Below are 20,565 nucleotides of genomic sequence, written 5' to 3'. Positions count from 1 at the left end.
AGTCTTAGCTCACTGCAACCTCCACCTCCCAGGTTCAAGCAATTCTCCTGCCTCAGCCTCCCAAGTAGCTGGCATTACAGGCGCGTGCCACCATGCCCAGCTAATTTTTGTATTTTTAGTACAGACGGGGTTTCACCATGTTGGCCAGGCTGGTCTTGAACTCCTGACCTCAGATGATCCACCTGCCTCAACCTCCCAAAGTGCTGGGATTACAGGTGTGAGCCACCGTGCCCAGTCTGCTTTTCATCTGTTGTATGGTGCTTCCCTCCTCTGCCAAGTGGTCTGAGAGCCTAATCGCATCACTATTAGCCCACTTGGGAGAGGAGAGAAGCAGCGCACAACAGGGAACCTGTGCCCAGTTTCTCAGGGACCCCTGCTGCCAGCCCCAGTGGCTATGACAATGAGGCCCAGTGTTGCCTAAGCATCTCATTTTTTAGGTGACATTAGAAATCTGGATCATGTTAAATCTAGTTTTTAAATATTGGCAACAAATCCACTTATTAAAAACTGCAATGATCAAACATGTCCATAGGTCAAATCTGGCCATAGGCCAACAGTCCATGTTCTCCAGCTGGACATGTCAAGGACCAAATCTTCTCAGGCAACTGCTGATCGAACCTCCATCAAGCCTCAGGGCCTGGGGCAAAATAGGGCGTCTACCTAATGGCCCACAGGCCACACAGGCTATTCCAGAATCTGGCCATCAACAACCACTTGAGAGGGTCACCTCAGTTCCTTTCACTGAACCTTTTTTGTTTTGAGACAAGGTTTTGCCCTGTCACCCAGGCTGGAGTGCAGCATCAGGATCTCGGCTCACTGCAACCTCTGCCTCCCAGGTTCAAGCAATTCCCCTGCCTCAGCCTCCCGAGTAGCTAGGATTACAGGCATACACCACCACACCTGGCTAATTTTTGTATTTTTAGTAGAGACGGGGTTTCACTCTGTTGGCCAGGTTGGTCTTGAACTACTGACCTCAAGTGATCTTCCCGCCTCAGCCTCCCAAAGTGCTGGGATGAAAAGCATGAGCCACCAAGCCCAGCCCTTTCACTGAACTCTTAAATGGCCCTTTCCAGGCCAAATAGCATTGCCTAGAACCATTTAGTACCATGTACCATGGTTCTCAGATCCAGAAACAGGATCCAATCACCTGTGCATTTTCAAATACATAAGCCCTAAGTTATTTTAGGTCTATAAAAACTATAGGCTAAGGGGGTGGGGGGTAAAAAATCTCACATTAAATATAAAAAATTTAAGTCATTAAAGGAGATGAGGCATTTGTAAAGAACTTTTAAAAATATCTTAAGAGCTGGAGGGGTCCTTTTGTTGGTTGGTTTGGGTTGGATTTTATTGGTTTGTGTTTAGAGTCTGGAGTATTTGCTTTTTAAAAAGGCAGCGAAAGAAAAAAAATGAACCCCTTCCAAACACATTTGTCATTTTTATATACTATATCATGCATGTTTATGCTGACTACATTAGGAATAAGCTTGAATTACGACCCCCGGTTTACCTAATGGAGTTCTGAAAAGCCGTCCAATCTTCCTGGAAGAGGGAGTTGGGAGGAATGTGGTCCAGTTTGCACTTCTTTCGTATGGACTGGAGAGTGCTGGTGAAATCAGACACATACCTGCCGGGAAAGGGAAGAAAATGGTAGGGAGGTCACCACTGATTCTCCAACTCTAAAGAGACCTGGAATTCTACAGCTCTGGACAAACTGCTAATGGCCTTGAGAGCATCTTTACAGGCTCCCACTGAGGAGTGAAACTGCTTGTAAACCTCGGAACACAAAAAGGTCTTCTCTATGTGGCAAGACTGTCTTCACCACCTGGTTGAGCAGTTTCTAAAAGAGATGCCCAAGAGGAGAAGGAAGGAATAATCGTGAAGTTGACTCCAGGGAGCAACCAGGTGAGAGATGATGTTGATAAATCCCCCCTCGTCCAGATAAGTACATTTCTGTGAAAGCAGGTTTGAAGAACTGTTTAAACATCACAGTCCCACAGTAATAACTGACTGTGACCTGGGATAATGTAAGGAAGGTCATGACATCCAGGGTACCTCTGCATCATTCTCATCCTCTAAATTTAGATTAAATACCAGTGGCACAGGGATTAAGGTTTCACTGCTGGCAAGGGTCTGACTTTAATGGGACAGAAGCATGAAAGTGGGTTCAAAGCCAGGAGATCCTCCCTCATAGGCTGCACTGTTTGCTCTCACTGTACACACATACTTTTCCCTCATAGCATCTAAAACACTGTAATTAAACAGCTCGTTGAGACAAGGCACAGTGGCTCACACCCGTAATCCCAGCACCTTGAGAGGCTGAGGAGGGAGGATCACTTGAGCTCAAGGAGTTCGAGACCTGCCTGGGCAACACAGTGAGATCCCATCTCTAAAAAAAACAAAAAAATTGGGCAGGTGTGGTAGCTCATGCCTGTAATCACAGCACTTTGGGAGGCCGAGGTGGGAGGATAACTTGTGCCTAGGAGTTCAAGACCACACTGGGTGACATGGCAAAACTTTGTCTCCACAAAGAATACAAGAATCAGCCAGGCGTGGTGGTGCATGCCTGTAGTCCCAGCTACTCGGGCGACTGAGGTGGGAGGATGGCTTGAGCTTAGAAGGTCAAGGCTGCAGTGGGCCATGAGCATGCCACTGCACTCCAGCCTGGGTGGCAGAGCAAGACCCTGTCTCCAGATAAAGAAATAGCCTGTATGATGCTTATTGCTGCTGCTAGACTTTAAGCTCTGGGAGAACAAGTCTGTGCCTCATACTTATATCCCCAGGAACTAGCACAGAGCTGCACATAAAGGAGGGAGTCATGTCCTCTGAAAGCTATGAAACCTATGACATTTGCATGCATCACAAGAGGCCTTGCCGCTTGCCCCTCCCAAAACGAAGCTCTAGATGAGGAAAGTGAAATGTGAGGACCCAGGGCACAGCCCCGAAAGGTCAGTCCATGCAGTGGAGACACAGGCCACTCAACGAACCAAGTGGAAGAAACGGCTTCAGCCCACTCCACTGACTGCAAATGATCCTGCTGCTCCCTTTACAGAGACCTCGATGCTTTCAGGTGGAAAGCCGCAAAACCCAGAGTACCACTGACAACACCTTCCCCTTGCACCAAGACAGGTGACAGCTTTCTAGGGTTATAAGTCCCAGGAGGGAGAGGGGCTGGCCTCAAGCACAAACTGACAGGGGAATGTTAAGGAACATGATTGTGCTTTAGCCATGGGAGGTTAAACAACTGTATCACCACCTCTGCACTATGGTAAATATCCATGTGCTCTGCAGAAAGAGCAGGTACACACTGCGGGAGAAGGAGTTTTGTTTAGCCACTATTCTCAGGTATGGCTATAAGCAAATGCTTTCTCTATTTCATTAGCTGTCAATCCAGAATTCTAAATGGGTTTGTCATGAAATCTCAGAGGAAAGCGTAGCTTTCATCACATCATTTTTGTTCTCAAACCCTCCAGCTGTTTCTCACAATACACATTTCCAATTGTCAACCATGTCATAGTCACTGTGTTAGGGGCTTCAATGATATGCTTTTGGTTAATATTCACAACTCTTTGGAAAGGAGATATTGTCATCATCAGTTTACTCACAGAGGAACACTACCGTCTCTAAGGTCCCCACTAGTAAGTGTCCAGAGCTCCTGTGCCCATTACAGTCTTAATACCCCTCCTTCTTGAACCATCAGTTGGCCGCTATACTCTATGCTTCATCCTAGTTCGAGTTAGGCCAACCTGCACCTGCCTTTCCTGCGTGCCCTGTCCTCCTTGCCCCTGCCTCCCTTAATGCCCTTCCCCAAACCCTCCTCACTACTGAACAATGTGCCATTTGAACCCTGCTCAAGTTAGCTTCGATCTGATTTCCCTGATTTTATAAGCATCAGCTATTTTGGTGACTTCAAAATCTTCCCTTTTAGAGAAGATGGCCTGGGTTTTCCAGATATACTTTTGTACAGTTTGAATGCTTAATATGGAAATTTATTTATTTATTTATTTATTTATTTTTTTTTGAGACAGAGTTTTGTTCTTGCTGCACAAGCTGGAGTGCAATGGCGCAGTCTTGGCTCACTGCAAGCTCTGCCTCTTGGATTCAGCGATTTTTATGTCTCAGTCTCCCGAGCAGCTGGGATTACAGGCATCCACCACCATGCCTAGCTGATTTTTGCATTTTTAGTAGAGATGAGTTTCGCCACGTTGACCAGGCTGGTTTCAAACTCCTAACCTCAAGTGATCCACCCGCCTCAGCCTCCCAAAGTGCTGAGATTACAAGCGTGAGCCACCACACCCAGCCTGATGTTTCTTTTTCTGTAGTAACACATCCAGGCTCATCTGGCCACACGAGATGATGTGTTCCTATAGAAATGCCTATGTGGAACTGCCCTTGGAGGTGCTGGATGCCCGATGGCAATGCCAGGGAGCTCTGGGTCCAAGGAGCCTCCACAGTTCACAGAGGCATGCTCAGTATTTCTGGATCAATCAGAGACAAGACTTCGCCATGTTGGCCAAGCTGGTCTCGAACTCCTGAGCTTACGCAATCCACCTGTTTTGGCCTCCCAAAGTACTGGGATTACAGGCATGATTCACCGCACCAGGCCAAAGATCCCTTTTCTTGCTCAAATAAACTTTGTTAAATTTAACTTGTCTAAGGTTTCTTTTTTTTTTCTTAACATACTTTAACTGCTGCACAAGTTTCCCTCATATGAATATGTCACATCTTATGTAACCTTCCCTAATGGGTAGACATTTACGTTGTTTCAAATGTTCTACCATTACAAACCATGCCACTATGAATATCCTTAACAACATCCTCTTGGGTTCAGGTGCAAATTTTCCCAGGGTTCAGAGAACAAATACGGAACACGTGCATTTTTATCTGGGACAGACACTGCTCCAATGTGGCCCGTCTGGTCCCTAGTTCCCCAGCCTTACTTGGCAAAGAGGGATTTCAGGGCTGACAGCAGGCCGCAAGTCCCCAGGCCATTGGTGAATCTGATGCATCTGTCAACGGCTGCAGACGCCAGACCAAACAGCTTGTTCACGGAGTGGCTCAGCTCCTGCACACAGTCAATCACTTCCCCATGCTCCTGGTCAGCAAATACAGACAAACAAAGCTGCATCAGGCTTTAGAACAGACAATGTTGAGATAGGGGAAGACCTCGACGCCCTCTCATCTGTAGTAAAATCACTTAATAACGAAGTCAGAAATATAGTCCCAACCTTTGAACGCTTCTCTAGAGCCTGAATCAAGGGAGAACAGTCTAAGTCATCAGTGGGATCATGGAAATTCACTCCTGGCAGAAGAGCATGATCGAATGTCTGTCTACTTGATCCTAATGTTTTTCATTGCTTTCCTCTTTTTCTGTGATTATTAAGATGGCTCTCCCTCTGGCTCTCAAGCTAGGATTCAAATTCTCCTTATCAGACGCTACAAAGAATGTAGGAAAAGGGGGCTAGGTGCAGTGGCTCAAGCCTGTAATCCCAGTACTTTGGATGGCAGACGTGGGCAGATTGCTCGAGCCCAGGAGTTTGAGACTAGCCTGTGCAACATGGCGAAACCCCATCTCTACAAAAAATTGGCCTGGCGTGGTGACGTGCACCTGTAGTCCCAGCTACTGGGAAGCTGAGGTGGGAGGATCGCTTGAGCCTGGGAGATCAAGGTGGAAGTGAGCTGTGACCGTGCCACTGCGCTCCAACCTGGGCACCACTGGACTCCAACCTGGATGACAGAGCAAGACCATCTCAAAAAAATAAAAATAAAAAATAAAAAAAATAAGGCAAAAGGAAAATGCTTCCTTCCTTCAGGGGCAAGTATGGCACTGAAGTGCAATAGACTTTCTAGGTATATCCCTAGAAAACAAGAAAATGGTACGAGGCAGTAGATTTGAACTACTATAAGATCAATTCTGAAGTATCAATGCACCTCATGCTAGACAACCTTATGACTTGAAAACAAAATAATATTTGAAATGGAAATGGCCTCAGTTCCACCCCTGGTGCCCATATGGTGAACCTGCCCCTGCAGCATTGCCCATGAGTGCTAAGATCCTGTGCCCATTTGCATGTCTTCCTTAAACAAAAGACCGCCTTAGTAGGAAATTACTAAACGAGGGAGATTATCAACTTATCCCCAAAAGATTTAAGCCTCTCATTTTGTTAAACCTTCATTGGGGATTTTAAATAGAAAACTAGGGCCCGGCAGCATGGCACATGCCTGTAATTCCAGTACTTTGGAAGCCCCAGGTGGGTGGGTTGCTTGAGCCCAGGAGTTTGAGACCAGCCTGGGCAACATGGCAAAACTGTCTCTACAAAAAATACACAAAAATGAGCCAGGCGTGGTGGTGCGTGCCTGGAGTCCCAGCTACTCAGGAGGCTGAGGCAGGAGGATCACTTGAGCCCAGGAGATCGAGGCTGCAGTGAGCTGTAATTGCACCACTACACTCCAGCCTGGGCGACAGATGGAGACCCTGTCTCAATCCATCGATCAATAGAAAATTGGTAGCAAATATACAGTCTCATTTTACATTGGGATTACAAGAGCCCACAAGTGCTTAAAGGCCATATTTCAGCACCCCGGATCCCAACCCCCAGCCCTCTCCCAGACGTGGCCAAGAGCCTAGCTAACAGAATGCTTCCTCAGTGGCCCCAGGACGCACTGCGACTTTACCAAAGGCACGGCGCTCATCTGGATGAGGAGGTTGCTCTCTTCCATGTCGCCATACTTCAGCTGGTAGGGTTTGTATGGATCATACACAGCATCCACCAGCTCCGTGACTTTTACCAGATTGTGTTCATCTTTAGGGAATCAGAAATGTAAAACGATAATGAACAAAGAATCTGAAATTAACTGTGGGAAAGCAACAGTCAAGAGGCGCTCTAGTAGAACTTTCCCCATTTGATCTCCAGAGGGGACTACATTTTGTTAAGCAGCTTTTGTCATTCATGGAAGCTTCTCCTACAATCAGTTCAGCAAATATCTGGATAAATTTGGGCTTTGCACATTGTTTGCCTAAAGCACTATTAAAGACACCAGCCCCCTGAATCCCATGACCCATCACGGATAAGAATCCCTTCAAAAGATAACCCTCATTGGCCGGGCGCGGTGGCTCACACCTGTAATCTCAACACTTTGGGAGGCAGAGGCGGGCGGATCAACTGAGGTCAGAAGTTCGAGACCAGCTTGACCAACATGGAGAAACCGAAACCCTGTCTCTACTAAAAATACAAAATTATCTGGGCATGGTGGCACATGCCTATAATCCCAGCTACTTGGGAGGCTGAGGCAGGAGAATCACTTGAACCCAGGAGGCGAAGGTTGTGGTAAGCTGAGATCGCACCATTGCACTCCAGCCTGGGCAACAAGAGCGAGACTCCATCTTAAAAAAAAAAAAAAAAAGATAACCCTCATCAAGGTCAGGTTCAAGAATTGCCACAGAGGCCGGGCGCGGTGGCTCACACTTGTAATCCCAGCACTTTGGGAAGCTGAGGCGGGCAGATCACCTGAGGTCAGGAGTTTGAGACCAGCCTACCCATTATGGTGAAACCCCATCTCTACTAAAAATACAAAAATTAGCCAGGCGTAGTGGCAGGCACCTGTAATTCCTGCTACTCGGGAGGCTGAGGCAGGAGAATTGCTTGAACCCAGGAGGCGGATGTTGTAATGACCCAAGATCACGCCACTGCACTCCAGCCTGGGCGACAGAGTAAGACTCCATCTCAAAAAAAAAAAAAAGAACTGCCACAGAGAAAAGGTAATACAGAAAGAACAATTCCCATGCCACATGTTCCTAGGACTTCATAGAAACAGGATACCCCCACTGGCAGGGCGTGGTGGCTCACACGTGTAATCCCAGCGCTTTGGGAGGCCAAGGTGAGCGGATTACTTGAGGTCAGGAGTTTGAGACCAGCCCTGGCCAATATTATGAAACCCCGTCTCTACTAAAAATACAAAAAAAATGTAGCTGGGCATGGTAGCACACACCTGTGGTCCCAGCTACCTGGGAGGCTGAGGCAAGAGAATTGCTTGAACCCAGGAAGCAGAGATTACACCACTGCACTCCAGCCTGGGTGACAGAGTGAGACTCCGTCTCAAAACAAAAACAAAAAACAAAAGGATACCCCATAGCCCAGGCATTCCAAAAATCCCTACATTCAACCACATAAAAATGTAAAACACGCTGTAACAAAATGTAAATGTGCATATTCTACAACACAGTAATTCAATTCCTGAAAATCATCTCAAAGAAATCAACAAATACACAGAGATAGAAGGATGTTCATGGAAACATGGCTCAGAATCAGAAAGCTTTGGACACAGTCTCAACAGAAGATTAGTAAATGTAATAGCCCCACTTACTGGTATCCTCACATCCTTCTGGTCCCCTCCTTTAGCTAGTTTTATTATTACTTCTACAGCCTCATCCTCCTTCCCTCTTCCTCTAGCTCTCAGCCTTCTCTCAGTTCCTAAAAGCTTCCTTCTGTTCATATGCTGATCCTCTGTCTGGAAGGACCGGCTTCGTCCCTTCCCCTCTTCATCTAGTTAACTCCTACTTCTCCTTCAATACTCACTCAGCTAAAGGCTGCTGCTCTCGATTTCTGGCACCAATTTTACAAGGTTTTGTAGAGATTAGGTAAAGTAATGTGGGTCTAACGTGGTAATAATCAAATCTGCACATGTATAGAATCTAAAGTGTTACTTCTTTTTTCTTTTTCTTTTCTTTTTTCTTCGAGGCAGGATCTCACTCAGTTCCCCAGACTAAGGTGCAGTGGTCCAAACATAGGTCACCACTGCCTTGGCCTCCCAGGCTCAAGAGATCTCCCCACCCGCCTCCTGAGTAGCTAGTACTACAGGTGTGTGCCACTACACCTGGCTAATTTTTTCTTTGTTTTTGTAGAGATGGGGTCTCACTATGTTGCCAGGGCTGATCTTGAACTCCTGGACTCAAATGATTCCCCCACCTTGGCCTCCCAAAGTGCTGAGATTACAGGTGCCAGCCCCCATGCCTGGCCCAAAATGCTGTTTCTGAATGGTGGGTTGAGAATGATTTCTTTTTCCTTTCTTGTTTTTTTCCTAGATTTTTCTATAATGATAAAATCAACCTAAATTTTTTAAAATTTACTTTATATTGCATATCTTTTACATTTTGAATTGTATTAGGTACATGTATTAACTATTAAAATAATAGAAAAATGTTGAAGGTAAAATTAAAAGTTAGGCAATATATTTACAACATATTTGATAAACAATGGTAAAAATTCCTCACTATATAAGGATCTTTCAGGAATATGCACCAAATTTGTAACTGTGGTTAAAGTGGGATTATAGGAGAGTTATTTTGTGTCACAGATTTCTGTATCATTAATTCTTATAATACATACTTTTGTTGCTTTTTATAATATATTTAATAATATATTATTTTAAATAAATTGCTCTTACAAATTAACCAGAAATAGGTTAAACTCCCAAACAGAATAACAGGCTAAAGAATAAGCAATTCAAAAAAGAAAAGATACTTTTTATAATGTAACTTTCAAACTTGCTAATAACCAAAGTGAAAAACTAAAATGATACATCAGTAATTGTCTAAGAACCTGGCAATGACAGGAGAAAAAAAGAATCTAGTGCTGTTGAGGGGATGGGAACACAGCACCTTCATTCACTACTGATTACAAAAACAGGTCTAAAGAACAAAACTTGTCAGGAGGCTGAGGCAGGAGAATGGCACGAACCCAGGAGGTGGAGGCTGCAGTGAGCCAAAATCACGCCACTGCACTCCCACCTGGGCAACAGAGCAAGAGTCCATTTCAAAAAAAAAAAAAAAAAAAGAACAAAATGTGACAAGATACCCTCAAATTTTTCATTTCTGAGCAACTGCAAATTTAAACTTACCCTGAGGAATAATCGGAGCTAGGCTCAAAAACTAATGTATAAAACAGTTCATTACAGTTTTATATATCACAGTGATTAAAAATTGTAGTAAATTGGCCGGGTGTGGTAGCTCACACCTGTAATCCCAGCACTTTGAGAGGCCAAGGCAGGAGAATCACTTGAGCCTAGGAGTTTGAGATCAGCCTGAGCAAAATAGGAAGACCCTGTCTCTACAAAAAATTTTTAAAAATGAGTCAGCCTTGGTGGCATATGCCTGTGGTCTCAACTGAGGAGGCTGAGTTCAGAGAATCACTTGAGCCCAGAAGGTTCAAGGCTACAGTGAGCTGTGATAGTGTCACTGCACTCTAACCTGGGCAACAGAGCAAGACCCTGTCTCAAAAAAAACAAAAAAAAAATAAAGACAACAAAACTATGTCTTAGGAAAACATTTAATGTCATAAGAAAATTTTGAGCATTTCAAAAAATGAAAATTTAAGACTGTCTACAACCAATATTTTAAGATATTTTGTATCTATTATATAACATATATTATATGTAAATACATAAAAGTATATAATATATTTAATATATATTATGTATTTATTACATAATATTTATATGGTAGATATTAAGTATTTATATTAATATTTGTGAACAATGTATATTTATATTTGTATTACTGGAAGAAAATAATGTTCTTGGTGGCTCCAACTGATGAGTTTATGGATTGTTCTTACTCTCTTTTTATTTTTATTTTTGTGTGTGTTTCCAAAGAATTTTAAAGTTAAAAGAAAAACTAAAACTTCTTTGGAAAACCTCAGGAAGAATCATTAGTAATCTAGGTCAGGTGTCGTGGCTCACACCTGTAATCTCAGCACTTTGGGAGGCCAAGACGGGCGGATCGCTTGAGGTAAGGAGTTTGAGACCAGCCTGGCCAACATGGTAAAATCTCGTCTCTACTAAAAATACAAAAAAAATAGCCAGGTGTGGTAGTGTGTGCCTGTAATCCCAGCTACTCAGAAGGCTGAGGAAGGAGAATTGCTTGAACCTGGGAGGTGGAGGTTGCAGTGAGCCAAGATTGCGCCACTGTACTCCAGCCTGGGCAACAAAGCAAGTCTCTGTCTCAAAAAAAAAAAAAAAAAAAAAAAAAAAAAAAGAAATCTAAAGTCCCAGCCGGGCACGGTGGCTCACACCTGCTGTAATCCCAGCACTTCAGGAGGCTGAGGCGGGTCGATCACCTGAGGTCACGAGTTTGAGACCAGCCTGGCCAACATGGCGAAACCCCATCTCTACTAAAAAATACAAAAATTAGCCTGGTGTGGTGGCACACACCTGTAGTCCCAACTACTCAGGAGGCTGAGGCAGGAGAATTGCTTGAACCCAGGAAGTGGAGGTTACAGTGAGCCAAGATCACACCGCTGCACTCCAGCCTAGGCAAGAGTGAGACTCGTCCCATGGCTGACTAGCAAAGCACTTCCAAATCTGTCTCAAGGGTGGTTCTCTTCTCCACTACGTCCATCCCCAGGGGAAGGATGTGGCCGTTCCTTGCTCCATCTTCGTCCCACTGTGCTGCGGCAACTCGCCTTAGCCCAGCTCTCTCAACTCTCCTTAGCCACTTCCACAAAGGCATCATGGTCCCTTGGAAGCTTCCCCATCCACTGGGCCTTTCCCACAACTAAGGCCTGACCTGTGAGCATGCCAAAAACACCGATGAGTCATCAGGAATCCGAACAGTAAACACTCCTTGGAACGTACGAGGCAATTATACACAAATGTAATTAAAGAGAATAACTATTAAATAAACCAAGTCAGTGACACACAGCCGCCAAACAGCAGAACAAGGCCTTCCTGAAGCGATTTCCTGATTTGACAGCAACATGCGTCACGGGGTCTGCGTTCTTTAAAAATTTATGAAGCTTTTAACATAGACGGGAAAGAGCTTGGAGAGCATCACACACCAGGCATTGTTTACCCAAACGGGAGTAAGGGGTGCTCTGCTCTCAGCTGGCCACCAGAGAAAGCCCATTTTCTCCACAACCACCTGTAGTCCTAACACAGCTCCCCCGCCCTGGGACACTTGCTGTTGCTCCTTCAAAAAGCCCCTGTAGGCTGGGCGCAGTGGTTCATGCCTGTAATCCCAGCACTTTGGGAGGCCGAGGCAGGCAGACCACCTGAGGTCAGGAGTTTGAGACCAGCCTCAACATGGAGAAACCCAATCTCTACTAAAAATACAAAATTAGCCAGGCGTGGTGCTGCATGCCTGTAATTCCAGCTACTTGGGAGGCTGAGGCAGGAGAATTGCTTGAACCTAGGAGGTGGAGGTTGCGGTGAGCTGAGATCACACCATTGCACTCCAGCCTGGGCAACAAGAGCAAAACTCCATCGCAAAAAAAAAAAAAAAAAAAAAAGCCCCTGTAGCCTATTTGTTCTCTAAAACTGACTTTTGAGGTTGAACTATCTGAGGCTTCGTGATGACTTCAAAGGATAAGCACACTTGCCTCCTGGTGTAATCTGCCAACTCTTTGCCTTATATAACATCTACCTGCCTCACTGTGATGCCTCTTTTACATCCCAAGCCCCGCAGAGGTGTCCATCACTTCCCTGGAGCACATAAGGCACCCAGGCAGCACTGGAGCCAGGCAAAGATATTAAACAACTATTTCCTTGATGGCAACGTTTTTTCATGGAAAAGCCCTCCACATCTGCTGAGAAGGAAAACACCAATCCCTTCCATTTCTGTAAAATCAGTCATCTGAAAAGGCAAACAAATCCAGGCCCCAGAAGCTTCAGAAAGAGTGAGTAAAGACAAGCTGGAGAACTGGCAGGAAGGAATGTTTACGTAGGTGGGGGAGCAGTGCCATCTCCAAGCCCTTGGCGAAGTGGGCGGTGGCGTCGTAGAACTCTAGCAGCCTGGTGAGCTCCTGCTCGGGCCCTGCCCTCTCCACGCCATTGCTGAGGCAGGAGGGCAGCGAGGGCATGAGGGCCCCCAGGGTCTGAATCAGCAGCACCATTACCACCTCGTGGGGCTTCTGGAAAACCTGCAGTGAGAGAGAGGTGTACCTGCCTTAGCACATGGAGCCAAATAGGAGCCCACCTTTTTAAAAAAACTTTTTTGAGATGCCAGGCACGGTGGCTTATGCCTGTAATCCCAGCACCTTGGGAGGCCGAGGCAGGTGGATCACTTGAAGCCAGGAGTTCAAGACCAGCTTGGCCAACATGGCGAGACCCTGTCTCTACCAAAAATACAAAAATTAGCTGGGTGTGATGGCGCATGCCTGTAATCCCACCTATTTAGGAAGCAGAGGCAGGAGAATCACTTGAAGCTGGGAGGTGCAGGTTGCAGTGAGCCAAGACTGCGCCACTGCACTCTAGCCTGGGTGACAGAACGAGAGTCTGTCTCAAAAAAAAAAAAAACTTAAAATTAAAAATTAAAAACTTTTTTGAGACAGGGTCTCACTCTGCCACCCAGGCTGAAGTGCAATGGCATAATCATAGCTCACTGCAGCCTTTAACCCCCAGGCTCAAGTGATCTTCCCACCTTAGCCTCCCAAGTAGCTGATACTACAGGAGCACTACCACACCTGACTAAATTTTTATTTTATTTTATTTTTTTGTAGAGATGGGGTCTCACTATGTTGCCCAGGCTAGTCTCAAACTCCTAGCCTCAAGCGATCCTCCTTCCTCAACTTCCCAAGGTGTTGGGATTACAGGTGTGAGCCACATCACCTTTTAAAGAAGTGTAACTTTTAAAGAAGCTGTCTCCTGGGTCATCTCAAAAGGATCTCCCCTGATAGATGAAAAGTGGTCTAGTTTAGAGCTATAAGCCCAAAGTTTTCCTCATGGCAAATGTGAACATGCTCAGAAAGTAAACTGGCAAGACTTGGAACTTGCAACTTGCCTAGAATAACTGGCAAGTTCATGTTTATCAGTGGCCCCAAGTGTCTAGCTATTTTCAAATCTAACGAATACATTCATGTGGCATTTTTTTGATGGTCACCAAAAATTACCTAGAGAGAGAACTATGGGACAGGTGTGGTGGCTCATGCCTGTAATCCCAGCAATTTTGGAGGCCTAGGTGGGTGGATTACTTGAGGTCATGAGTTGGAGACCAGCCTGACCAATATGGTCAAACCCTGACTCTGCTAAAAATACAAAAAAATTAGCTGGGCATGGTGGTACACGACTGTAATCCCAGCTACTTGGGAGGCTGAGACAGGAAGACTGCTTGAACCTGGTAGGCAGAGATTGCAGTGAGCTGAGATGTTGCCACTGCACTCCAGCCTAGGTGACAGAGCAAGACTCTTGTCTCAAAAAAAGGAAAGAAAAGAACTATAAACCAACATGCCTTATGAATACATACGCAAACACCTTCAAGAAAATACTAGTAAGCTGAGTTCAGCAGCATATTAAAAAACATTGTACACCATGACCAAGTAGGATTCACCCAGGAATGTGAGAATGGTTAAACTAAACAAAAATGAATCAAGGCCGGGCACAGTGGTGGCTCGGCCCTGTAATCCCAGCACCCGGGAGGCCAAAACAGGAGGATCACTTGAAGTTAGGAACTTGAGACCAGCCTCAAAAAATAAAAATATTATAAATCTCTGACTTTTTTAAAATGAATCAATGTAATACACCACATTAACAGAATGAAGGGAAAAATACACGATCATCTCAATTAATGCAGAAAATATATTTGACAAAATTCCATACCCTTCATGAGAAAAACACTAAACTAGGAATAGAAGGAAACTTCCTCCACATAATAAAGGCCATATATGAAAACCCACAGCTAACGTGATACCCGATGGTGAGACATTGAAAGCTTTTCACCTAAGAACAGGAACAAGATAAGGGTGGCTTTTGCCGCTCTATTCAACAAAGAACCAGAAGTCCTAGCCAGAGCAATTGGACAAAAAAAAAAAAAAAGAAAGAAAAAGAAATAAAAGGCATCCAAATTGAAAACAAGAGTTATCTCTGTTCACAGATGACATTATTTTATGTGTAGAAAATCTTAATCCACAAAATACTTTTAGAGTTAATAAACAAATTCAGGACAAGTGCAGAGTGGCTCATGCCTGTAATCCCAACACTTTGGGAGGCTAAGGTGGGAGGGTCGCTTGAGCCTAGGAGTTTGAGACCAGCCTGGGCAACAAAACAAGATCCTGTCTCTATAAAAAACGTTTAAAAATTAGCCAGGTGTGGTGGCGTGCACCTGTAGTCCCAGCTACTCGGGAGGCTGAGGTGGGAGAATCACCTGAGCCCAGGAAGTGGAGGCTGCAGTGAGCTGAGATTGCACCACTGCACTCCAGCCTGGGCGAAAGAGCAAAATTCTGTTGCAAAAAAGCAAACAAACAAACAAACAAACAAAAAAACCAGGCCAGGCGTGGCGGCTCACGCCTGTAATCACAGCAGTTTGGGAGGCCAAGATGTGGTGGTGGGCACCTGTAATCCCAGCTACTTGGGAGGCTGAGGCAGAGAATTGCTTGAACCCAGGAGGTGGAGGTTGCAGTGAGCTGAGATAATGCCACTGCACTCCAGCCTGAGCAACAGAGCGAAACTCTGTCTCAAAAGAAAAAAAAAAAACAGCTAAACTGCTGAGGACTCTCCAATTTGTGTTTCTTCCAACCACCTACTGGATGTCACCACTAGGATGCATCACTCTCACTTGGAATTTAAAAGCAGTCAGAATTGGAATTCATTCTTTTGCCACTGACCTCCCCAGACCTGCTTCCTTCAACTTCTCTGTTCCAGTCAGTAACATCTCCATTCAACCAGGATGAAAACTGCCCTCTGACTCTCTGTTCTTGTGGTCCATTCATCAGTTACCAGGTCCTAACAACTGTTCGCTCTTCTTGAACTTCAACATTTCCATCACCGTCCTCTACCAAAGGTTCTTACCTGTCTCCAGCATAGCCTCATCAGTTCACCCTCTAGACCACAACCAAATTCGTTATTTTTAAATGTTATTTTTAAAATTCAAGGCCTGGCACGGTGGCTCACACCTGTAATCCCAGCACTTTAGGAAGCCGAGGTGGGCAGAGCGCTTGAGGGCCAGGAGTTTGAGACCAGCCTGCACAACATGGTGAAACCCTGTCTCTACCAAAAAATACAAAAATTAGCCAGGTACGGTGGCATGCACCTGCAGTCCCAGCTACTCCAGAGGCTGCAGCATGAGAATCACTTGAAATGGAGAGGTGGAGTATGCAGTGAGCCCAGATCGTGCCATTGTACTCCAGCCTGACCAACATAGTGAAACCCCATATCTACTAAAAATACAAAAAAAAAAAAACTTAGCCGGGCGTGGTGGCACACGCCTGTAATCCCAGCTACTCAGGAGGCTGAGGCAGGAGAACTGCTTGAATCCAGGAGGCGGAGGTTGCAGTGAGCCAAGCTCATGCCATTGCACTTCAGCCTGGGCAACAGAGCGAGACTCCGTCTCGAAAAAAAAACAAAAAAAAAAAACCTGTTACAACTCAATAATAAAAAGGCAAATAACCTGGTTTTTTTTTTTAATGGACAAAAGACCTGAATAGACATTTCACAAAGGAAGATGCACAAATGGCCAATAAGCACGTGAAAAGTTCCTCAACATCCTTAGTCATCAGGGAAATGCAAATAAAAACCATGATGAGATACTACTATACACCCACCAGCATGGCTAAAATTAAAGAGAATGTTAAAGAGAATGTCAACACCTAATTTTGGCAAGGATGTGGAACAACCAGAACTCTCACACACTGTGTAGGAGTGGAAAAAGTACAAACACTTTGAGCAAAGTGGTTGTTTCTTTTCTTTTGTTTTTTTTTTTTTTTTGAGACGGAGTCTCACTCTGTCGCCCAGGCTGGAGTGCAATGGTGCGATCTTGGCTCACTGCAACCTCCACCTCCCAGGTTCAAGCGATTCTCCTGCCTCAGCCTTCTGAGTAGCTGGAATTACAAGCATCTGCCACCACGGCCGGCTAATTTTTTGTATTTTTGGTAGAGACAGGCTTTCATCATGTTGGCCAGGCTGGTGTCGAACTCCTGACCTCAGCTGATCCGCCCACCTTGGCGTCCCAAAGTGCTGGGATTACAGGCATGAGCCACCACGCCCAGGCATCTTTCTTTTTTTGAGACAGGGTCTCACTCTGTTGCCCAGACTGGAGTGCAGTAGAGCAATCATGGCTCACTGAAGCCTCAACTTCCCAGGCTCAGGTGATCCTCCCACCTCAGCCTCCTGAGTTGCTGAGACTACAAGCATGTGCCACCACGTCCAGCTAATTTTTGTATTTTCTGTAGAGACAAGATTTTGCCATATTTCCCAGGTGGGTCTCAAACTTCTGGGCTCAAGCAATCCTCCTGCCTTGGCCTCCCAAAGTGCTGAGATTACAGGTGTGAGCCACCACGCCTGGCTGGGCAGTTTCTCACAAACCTAAACATACGCCTATGCTTTGACCCTGCAATTCCACTCCTAGGTATTTACCCAAGAGATGGGAACATGTGTCTACAAAAAAAACCTACAGAACAATATTGAAAGCACCTTTATTCATAATTGCCCAACACTAGAAATATACCAAGTGTCTACCAATAAGAAGTGTCAACAGGCTGGGTGCAGTGGCTCACACTTGTAATCCCAGCACCTTTGGGAGGCCGAGGCTGGCGGATCACCTGAAGTCAGGAGTTCAAGACCAGCCTGGCCAGCATGAAGAAACCCCGTCTCTACTAAAAATACAAAAATTAGCTGGGCATGGTTGTGTGTGTGCCCGTAATCCCAGCTACTCGGGAGGCTGAGGCAGGACAATCACTTGAACCTGGGAGGTGGAGGTTGCAGTGAGCCGAGATAGTGCCACTGCACTCCAGCCTGGGCAACGACAGCGAAACTCCATCTCAAAAAAAAAAAAGTGTAAACAAACAGGTATATTCACACCATGTAACAGTATTCAGCAACAGAAAGGAACAAACTAGTGATACACACAACACGAGCAAATCTCAAAAACAGCTGAGTGAAAGAAGACTACAAAAGATGAAATGCTGTCTGATTCCATCTAGGTGAAATTCTAGAACACATTAAACTAACTTATGATGGAAAAAATCAGGGCAGTGGTTGCCTTAAGGGTGTTGGTGCACAGACCAACTGGGAAGGAACATGAGGGAACTTTCCAGGGCGATGGTGATATGGATGTTCTGGATCCTGAAAGGGGATTAGCCTACCCAGGTATTTGTAGTTGTCAAATGAATGGGATGGCATATTTAAGATCACTATGGCTGGGTGCAGTGGTTCACTCCTGTAATCCCAGCACTTTGGGAGGCGTGCGGCCCAACAGTGGGAGGATCACTTGAGCCCAGGAGTTCGAGACCAGCTTGGGCAACATGGCAAAACCCTGTCTCCACAAAAAATAGAAAAATTAGTTGGGTGTGGTTGTGCGCACCTGTAGTCCCAGTACTCAGGAGGCTGAGAGGAGAGGATCACCTGAGCCCAGGGAGGTCAAGGCTGCAGTGAGCCATGATCACACCACCATACTCCAGCGGGGACAATAGGGCAAGACCCTGTTTCAGAAAAAAAAAAAAAAAAAGATCGTATTTCACAATTTTACCTAAAAAAATGTAAGTAAACATTGAACTCTAGTTAATAATATGTATGGTCTGAAGTGAATGAAGTTTGCAACTTACTCCATTTTTCTTTTTTTTTTTGAGATGGATTCTCGCTCTGTTGCCCAGGTTGGAGTACAGTGGCACAATCTCGGCTCACAGCAACCTCCACCTCACAGGTTCAAGCGATTCTCCTGCCTCAGCCTCCTGAGTAGCTGGGATTACAGGCACCTGCCACCACGGCTAGCTAATTTTGTATTTTTAGTAGAGATGGGATTTCACCACGTTAGCCAGGCTGGTCTTGAACTCCTGACCTCAGGTGATGTTCCTGCCTCAGCCTCCCAAAGTGCTGGGATTACAGGTGTGAGACACCACGCCCAGTCTTGTAACTTATTTTGAAATGAGTAAAAAAAAAAAGATGATTGACTGGGCACTTTTGCTCACATCTGTAATCCTAGCACTTTGGGAGGCTGAGGTGGGAAGATCACTTGAGCCCAGGAGTTCGACACCAGCCTTGGCAACATAGTGAGACCCCATCTCTGTTTAATTTAATATTTTTATATAAAAAAGAATACAAATAAAAATAATTTTTAAAAATAAGATGGATTAATGAACAGATAGAGACAGGGATAGAGGGGCAGATTTGCAATAAAGCAAATAGAGCAAAATGCACACTGTACAACGTAGGAGGTGGCTACATGGGTATTCACTGTACAATTCCTTCAACATTTCTATATATTGGAAATTTCTCATATGAAAATGCTAAGGGGAAAAATCTGAAGGAGACACGTGTGCCCTGGCTCCTGTGTGCTATATCGACCTTCAGTAGGGGACAGCCCAGCTATTATGCTTAAATCCTGAAAAGAAAATGAGCCACAGGCCAACAGTATAAATCAGCAGAAACTCACGTCTCCCAAAATCTAGGATGAGGCCCAAAGAGAAGTCTGAGAAGTCTAAGTTCTTTTTCTTAGATGACGAAAGGCATTCGTATATATGGACATGAACTGTTTTTATCCTTGTGATACAAGAAGTAGTAGAAGAGGCAAGAACACATGAATAATTTTTTTCTTGGCCGGGCACAGTGGCTCATGCCTGTAATCCCAGCACTTTGGGAGGCCAAGGTGGCTGAATCATTTGAGGTCAGGAGTTCGAGACCAGCCCAGCCAGCATGGTGAAACCCCATCTGTACTAAAAACACAAAAATTAGCTGGGCGTGGTGGCGGATGCCTGTAATCCCAGCTACTTGGGAGGCTGAGGCAGGAGAATCACTTGAACCAGAGAGGCGGAGGTTGCAGGGAGCCGAGATTGTGTCCCTGCACTCCAACCTGGGTGACAGAGCAAGACTCTGTCCGAAGAAAAAAAAAAAAGAAATATTCTTCTTAAGAAAAATAAAATAAAGTCAGGCATGGTGGCTCATGCCTGTAATCCCAGCACTTTGGGAGGCCAAAGTGGGAGGATTACTTGAGGCCAGGAGTTGGAGACCAGCCTGGGCAACACAGTGAGATCCTTATGTCTACAAAAAAAATTTTTTTTTAAGTAGCCAGGCATGGTGGCACACACGTGTATTCCTAGCTACTTGAAAGGCTAAGGCAGGAGGACAGCTTGAGCCCAGGAGGCCGAGGCTGCAGTGAGCCATGATCATGCCACTGCACTCTAGCCTGTATGACAGAGCAAGACTCTGTCTCAAACAAAACAAAACAAAATCCTAAGAATGAATTAGGTTAGTTCAAGGAAAAAGAACAAGGATGGAGAAGAGTGCTTTAACCAACAACTTGAATGACATGACCTGGTATAAGGAATTCTCTCCAACCTTAGTCAAGTTCATTCCAGCAAATGACTGATGAACATCTGAAGAGTGATTCACAACTACTGTAAAAAATAAAATATGGGGAACGTGACACTAAACCACTCGTAGATGACCTGCTTCTAGGTTGGGGTTTCGTACATAGCACAGCAGCTCCCTCACTGCAATCTATTTCAATAGCTCTCTGAGTGCTATTGAAAATCGGCCCTCAACACAAGGGTTTGGAAAAAAAAATAAGAAGAAGAAAAAAAAAAAACAAATAAAATAAGCCACACTAGAAACAGGCCCAGTAAGTCATTACTGCAAAGTAAGACAGGC

General features: G+C 45.1%; 1 protein-coding gene across 3 annotated transcripts in view; it reads right to left on the bottom strand.

Moving 5' to 3' along the window:
* The window catches only part of COG7 (component of oligomeric golgi complex 7), a 65,221-nt gene that overhangs the window by 23,346 nt on the left and 21,310 nt on the right, over positions 1-20,565 (bottom strand). For all 3 annotated transcript variants that reach the window (XM_055232744.2, XM_055232745.2, XM_055232746.2), the window contains exons 7-10: positions 12,713-12,911; positions 6,673-6,800; positions 4,938-5,092; positions 1,508-1,624 (exon numbers count right to left, since the gene is read on the bottom strand). In XM_055232744.2, the coding sequence (XP_055088719.1) occupies positions 1,508-1,624; positions 4,938-5,092; positions 6,673-6,800; positions 12,713-12,911 (599 nt within the window). The remainder of the gene's footprint in view (positions 1-1,507; positions 1,625-4,937; positions 5,093-6,672; positions 6,801-12,712; positions 12,912-20,565) is intronic.

This window comes from Symphalangus syndactylus, chromosome 11 (genome assembly GCF_028878055.3).
Source record: "Symphalangus syndactylus isolate Jambi chromosome 11, NHGRI_mSymSyn1-v2.1_pri, whole genome shotgun sequence".
NCBI lineage: Eukaryota > Metazoa > Chordata > Mammalia > Primates > Hylobatidae > Symphalangus > Symphalangus syndactylus.
The sequence above is the reverse complement of the archived record's forward strand: the minus strand, read 5'-3'. Positions and strand labels throughout refer to the sequence as shown.